This window comes from Blennius ocellaris (genome assembly GCF_963422515.1).
Source record: "Blennius ocellaris genome assembly, chromosome: 13".
NCBI classification, from domain to species: domain Eukaryota; kingdom Metazoa; phylum Chordata; class Actinopteri; order Blenniiformes; family Blenniidae; genus Blennius; species Blennius ocellaris.
In genome coordinates, this window is record NC_137662.1 from 13759647 (window position 1) to 13766054 (window position 6408).

Sequence of the window (6408 nt, forward strand, 5' to 3'; positions counted from 1 at the left end):
AGGTGGATCTTTATCATTTCTATCTCAACCTGCAGAGAGCTAACTTTGACCAGGTGCTACATTGTGCACAGTCAAATCAAGGGGATGCACTGCTTAAATATTTTATCTGCACAGTACAATACTCATCCTCGCTTTGCTGAGGAGCTGAAGTCAATTTGATGCCCGTGGGGGCTTTGCAGAGCTGTTGATGAGATGTTGATGAGACTGGAGCGTGGCCAATGGAATGTTTCTGAGAAAAAACACACTTGCACAAGAAAACAGGCAAAGCCAACAAATGACTTCAGCTTCTTCCTTCTGTACAAACGGCATGCACCAATATTCATTTTCAAAAGTTAGTTTATTAATTTCATGATGGAAGTGCTTTTTGTTCCTTACATAGGAGTGAAAGAGGTAGACCATTTACCACCTGGCATTTTAATCCAGTCATCTGTTTTGGTTGTGACATAACACAGAACACCGTGATCCGACGGGAATGTCGTGAAGCCACATTTCCTGCCTGCACTACAGTCCAGTTTGGATCAGTTGCAGCGTAAGTCTTGGGATGATTCTATCGTTTCTGCACTCTGCTTTTGAGCAAGTCTGTACTTGTTGGATCAACAGCGTTCTGTCAGACTGACGTTGAAACTTGTGCACTTTAGTCGCTGTGCTGAGGAGCAGCACGGACTGGTTCACACTTCTTCAGTTGTTGTTCAGAGGAACTGCCTTATTTCCATAGTTTGAGCCTTTGTTAATCTCAGTCTGGCCAATCATCCAGCGAACTCCCAGTGAAGCTGTAAAAGAAAAAGTACAGGGGGTTTACGCACTGGTATTGTCAGAAGTGGAGGCAGGTGTTGTACAGGATGTGGTTGCTTCCACTGTAAATTCCCTTCTGCCACTCTGATTTTTTTAGTGACAACCAAATGATGCGATCAAAGCTATCAATCTGAGAAAAAACACAAAGTGTTAAATCTGTCAACACTTGCTATTGAATAAAACTAAAGACTGAGTTAAAGCTTTAACATGTTACTCATAAAACCATGCCGTTAGAAAAATGACCTATTTGTTAAAACTCTCAATGACACTTCTCTTGACTGAACGCTATAAGATTACACACTTCTGAAGACTGACAGAGCTTTATTTAGACAGTCTTTTTTTTTTTTCTTTCTTCAAAAAGGACGACTTACATTGAAGTAGTCAAGTCGGCTGCTTCATGAAACATTTGGACAAAAATGAGCAGGTCAATTTAAGAGCTGAAGAGTAACGCATCATGTCACAAACCAATGGATAGATGCAACCAACCTGCAGAGCAAAGAGTCACGGAAGCTGCGATGGCGAGTGCTGATCCAGAGCTGATCAGCTGAGTGAGCAGCAGGCCCAGAGGGTAGACAAGCAGGCAGAACCAGAACAGCCAGTTGATCAAGGACCAGGGTCGACGCGGGGGTCTCGTTACCGGGCCGGGAAAATGCCCCGTCTGCGTGTACTGCTCCTGAAAGCCATCCTGTTTCCAACATGCGCACCGGAAATAATTGGTGAGAGGCTGTTCTTTAACTTGTGGTTACAGACAAACCTTATACACGCATAACCAGTTTGATGTTTGTTGGTGCACAAAAAAAAAAAAAAGTACGACATAATGATATAATGCTTGAGGGTTTTAAACATTCAAGACATCAAATCTAAGGATAAGCAATTATTATTCTTAAAGAATGAATTGAATATTTCACCCGGAGAGTCAATATTTCATGAAGTCATGCTTTAGTCTAAAGAGAATGGTTTTCACAGGGATTTGACAAAACAGATTTGAGCTGAATCAGTAACTTTTTGTTAACGGTGCTAATTTCTTTGAATCCCACAAAACCTCTCCACTAGGAGAGAAATCTGTCCACTCAGATGGCCTGTTGACCGTAACATATTATTAGGTTGATTTGTGGAGGTAGTCAGCTTAAGCAATCAGGACATTACATTACACCGAGGGTGTGTGTGCTTAGCCCTCTGCTCTACACTCCGTTCACACATGACTGCTCTGCTTCCTCTCCTTCCAATGTGATTGTTAAATTCGCCCACGACACCACAGTGCTTGACTCATCAAAAAACGACAATGAGACGGAATATAGGACTGAATTGCAGGATCTAGCGTCATGGTGTGCGGATAATAATCTCGTACTGAACATCAAGAAGACCCAAGGAGATTATTGTGGATCCCTGCAAGAAGAAATAACCATCCTTCACTCTGTATTGGCACCGAGGTGGTGGAGAGGGTGACACACTTTGAATTCTGATGGGGGAAATTTTAGTCAGTAGTGTTCTGACGTGTGGATTTTTGGTGTGGTTCTCCAGCTGCACGAAAGCCGAACAGCAGGAAATCAGTAACGTCTGCACCGCCCACTGTCCGAAGAGAATGTGTAACGTCCTGCGTGACCGACACCACCGGCCCATGACCTGTTCACCTGCTGCCGTCAGGCAGAAGGTACAGGGCTTTACCAGCCAGAGCGGCCCACAGGCTGCACCCTCAGGCAGTGAGGCTACTGGACACTGCCATTATGAATATTGATGGGATTCTGCACCATTAATGCACCCCCCCATACACACACGCACAACATACTATGTTGGGTTGTATGAACTCTAACACAATTTCATTGTATTTATAACAATAAAGCATTTTAATCTTGATCTTTAATCTTAAAGCTGTAGTATGGAACATGTATGGATCCACTTCTCTTTACATTTACACAATGACTATATTTCACCTTATTATGACATTTGAGTGCTTTTTGAACTTTCACCTGAAGTTCAGTCTCTGCTTTTGGCCTTTTAATATATTCATACATATAGATATACTTATACTTCAATGTGGACCTCGGACTCTCACAGGAAGGCCACCCAAAACAACTTTGATCAAACTCTTTGATCGTCTTGTCTCCAACATCCTCTCACCTTCTCCTGGTAAAGTTTGTGAAGCCAAGCCGCACATTCTGCTTCATCTTCTGGGATCGAGTCTAAAGGAATCCTCCTGATGGCCAGGAATTAGAGGGGAAAATTGAGACCACACAGATGAGGATTTATCACATCAGGAAATGGAAACAAAAACAATATGACCTCCACTGCAAAACGTTTTTTTTTTTTTTCTTTACCTCACATATAAATCTGCATGATATTTCTTCCCATTCAGGATCCCAAGCAGGGTTGGCATTTCATTGTTCCTGAAGTTGAGAGTGGAATCATAAACAGCTGCAGCTGCAGGAGAAATGACACAAAGGCCAGTTAAGTTGTTCATTTAATTTGTGGTCTTGTTAAATTTCATAATCAATCATTAAGACTCACCTTTTCCTCTTAAGTTCTGGACCGTTACCCAAAATCCTTTGGTCCTGGGCAGAAGGTGATACTTGAGTTTGGGCAGTCCTTTAGTTTCAGCCACCTGCATGCTGACCTGGTGTTTCTTTGGAGTGAAGCGGGTTCCCTCGCAGTAAAGCAAGAACTTGAGCCAGAAAAAGACAGTGGCATGAGTCCAGATTTCTCCAACACAAGTCTGACAACATCCCTTTCCCTCATTTGGATATTATAATATTTGTCACATGAGGCAAACCTACCCAGAACTTCTCTGGGTAGTCGTGCAGATTCTGGAGACTTTGAGCCATCGTTATTCTATCCTCCTCCCACTTCCGCTTGCAGAAAACCATCTCAAGAAAGCACCACATCCAGCCAATCACAGGCACGTAAGACAGCTCCTTTTTGGCTAAAACTTTAGAGCTCTGCAAGTTGAAAGCACAAGAAAGTACTGAATACAATTGTATATTAAAAAAAACAAAAACAAAAACTCACGCATTTATATCAAGGCAAACTGCCTTGACTGCTTTCTCTTACCCCAAGAACTCCGAATCGCTCACACAAAGTCCAGCCGCACAAGAAATCTATGTCATAAGTGTGGTTGAGGACCACAATGGCATCCTCTTTTCCATACAGTTGATAACTCTTTGGGTCAGTGTAAAGTGTGCATTCTGTTCCAGACCACCACTCCAGGGCAGCGACCATTTCTAAAGATTTACAGATCAAAATAATGCAAACAGGTCTTAAAGTCTTCATAATAATTGGACTGACTGTATACAACATGTTAAACATTGATCCAATGCAACATCATTACGGTATGAATTTTAAGGCAGAGAGCAAGAACATTATTTACGGCTTGAGACGCAGTAGCACAGCCTGACATTGATCTTGCGGGCGAGCTGCTTGCTGACCAGCCACAGAGGTAAAGTACAGAGCTGCAGCAGGTTGATGATGAGGCCGGTGACCACGAACACATAGCAGATGATCAGGTGGCACAAGAACTGGGATTTCAGCAGCTGCAGGAGGCCCATGTTTCTGTGAAGGTTCACAAACAAGTTGAGAAGTCAAACTCCCCTTCCATGAGACAACAGCCTTTTATTTTTTCGAGCGTAGCTCTTCTACATTCAGTCACCAGCTCATGCAGCCCGGGTTGTACTGTCAACTGTCCTCAGAGCGCTCAGCTCACCCTGACATAAAGGATGTCATTCACAGGTTTTCTTTTTTTTTTCTTGTTTTATCTGGTGAATGAAGCCTTTGAGCTCCACTGCCTGCTTCGGACAGTACACATGACCTTTTCAGCAATGGGGAAAATGTTACTGTATCACTTAGTATTCAAAGCCTGGACCACAACCATGTGGTGGTTTAGGGAGAACACCTTGTTGGAGGGAAAGGGATATTTTTAGATACATAATTATTAAAATGGTAACCCCTAAAGATCAGGCTGTATGAGTGAATATATATTCCGAAATAGCAAATTTATTCTCCTAACAAAAGATAAAAGCAGTACCCATGTGCAGGGTTGCCAGGAACGAGAGACAAATCAGCCAAATAGCCACTCAAAACAAGCCCAATGGCCCCAAAAATAACTATGACATCATTATCGACCACTTCTTTATTCTGTCTTTAGTTTTCTTAAACTTCAGTATTGGCCTTAAGTGTTTGGTTTGATTGCCGGTTGTGGCAGGAAGGTGTTGCAGACTGCAATCCTTTGCTTTGGCAACTCCTACAAAAGGAAGGGCTTTTTTTTAGCCCTATCAAAAGACACATTTCTGACACCCTTGGGTCAGACAATAAAACTATCTATCCATCTATCTGAGCCAAATAGACACTTATTCAGCGAGACTAATTAGATACATGTCGATACCACAAGATTGGTTGGAGGCTGCAGGTCATCTTTGCAATATTTGAAGTTTGAACCCCGACTCATCCTGTCCAAGTGTCAAAGTGTCCTGGGGCCACATGAACACAAGTCCTCAGAATGAGCACCTTGTGTGGCATCCATTGCCATTAATGTGTGTGTGTGTGTGTGTGTGTGTGTGTGTGTGTGTGTGTGTGTGTGTGTGTGTGTGTGTGTGTGTGTGTGTGTGTGTGTGTGTGTCTTCAGGGTGACGTCATAATCAGTACCGATCACAGCTATAGGTCTAATTATCTTGTTTGCTATTTGTTAAAGTAAAATGAAGACGCGATAATAAAGTTATTTTTATGTAACATTCCATTTGAACATTTTTAAGTATTATAAGTCATGAAAGCATGCTCAATACACCTTAAAACCAGCAGCTGTCTATATAGTTCATATTAACGTCAGCCTTTATAATCCATTATTCAAAATGAAAGGAAATTAAAAATATATATGCAGACTATAGTTGCCTCTTTTAAAAGAGTGCTGTTACAAAATACCTCGCGCTGTAATTTTTTTTCTCTCCATTTTTACAACGTAGCCTAACTGTGGCACAGGCAAGTAAATCTATGATTAAAGTAGCAAAAACAGCCACATAGTAACAATAAAATGCTGCATGGATTTACATCAGGGTGGTGAAAGTATAGTACAACAAGCATGTCAAAGTTCTTCTTACCAGGCAGCTGTGTGGATAAATATCAAGTTGTCACTTCCCCATGAGGTGCAAAAAGCTCTCTCACACCTTAAACTCTTGTGAAACACATGACCTACCAGGTGTGTCTGTGAGCTCCAACGGGGCTGTGCTGGAAACCTTCTTCCTTATAGATCCATTGCACTTGAAGTTCGTGTTTTTCAGGTTCAGATTTTGCCCAGGAAACTTTGAACCAGTGTGTCCTCACGGAGAAGGAAACTTCCCGGCAGAGGGAACCACCACACCCATCTTGAAAGCCACGCCTGGAGGGGAGGATGAACACAGGAACACATGTGCCGCCGTCCACAAACACGGCGGAGTCTGACTTCACTGCAAAGATCGTCTATGCTTTGTTTGCGCAGCGCAGTTGAGGATTTCTTCTTTAAATCGAAACTAAAACTTAGGAGACAAAAAGTGTATTTTGTGTCGCTGAGTTGTTTCTAAGTTGGTTGTTTTTGTTGAGAGTCTCAAGTTGTGTTTTGAGCCATTATTACAGCCTGAATTGAGCGCTGTGTGAACA

The 6408-nt window shown here is 42.3% G+C and overlaps 1 protein-coding gene across 2 annotated transcripts; it reads right to left on the bottom strand.

The window, feature by feature from the left end:
* Nucleotides 1-345: 345 nt before the first annotated feature.
* On the bottom strand, nucleotides 346-6108 carry agpat4 (1-acylglycerol-3-phosphate O-acyltransferase 4 (lysophosphatidic acid acyltransferase, delta)). 2 transcript variants are annotated; one of them, XM_080508047.1, is made up of 9 exons: nucleotides 5969-6108; nucleotides 4154-4335; nucleotides 3838-4007; nucleotides 3564-3725; nucleotides 3298-3451; nucleotides 3108-3210; nucleotides 2911-2986; nucleotides 1279-1477; nucleotides 346-770 (listed from the first exon to the last, which is right to left on the bottom strand). In XM_080508047.1, the coding sequence occupies exons 2-9, from the start codon at nucleotides 4329-4331 to the stop codon at nucleotides 679-681; spliced, it is 1134 nt and encodes a 377-aa protein (XP_080364173.1). In that variant the 5' UTR covers nucleotides 4332-4335; nucleotides 5969-6108; the 3' UTR covers nucleotides 346-678. The 2 variants fall into 2 exon arrangements, with proteins under 2 accessions (XP_080364173.1, XP_080364174.1); XM_080508048.1 differs by having other exon boundaries at nucleotides 5874-6083.
* Between the last annotated feature and the right edge of the window lie 300 nt (nucleotides 6109-6408).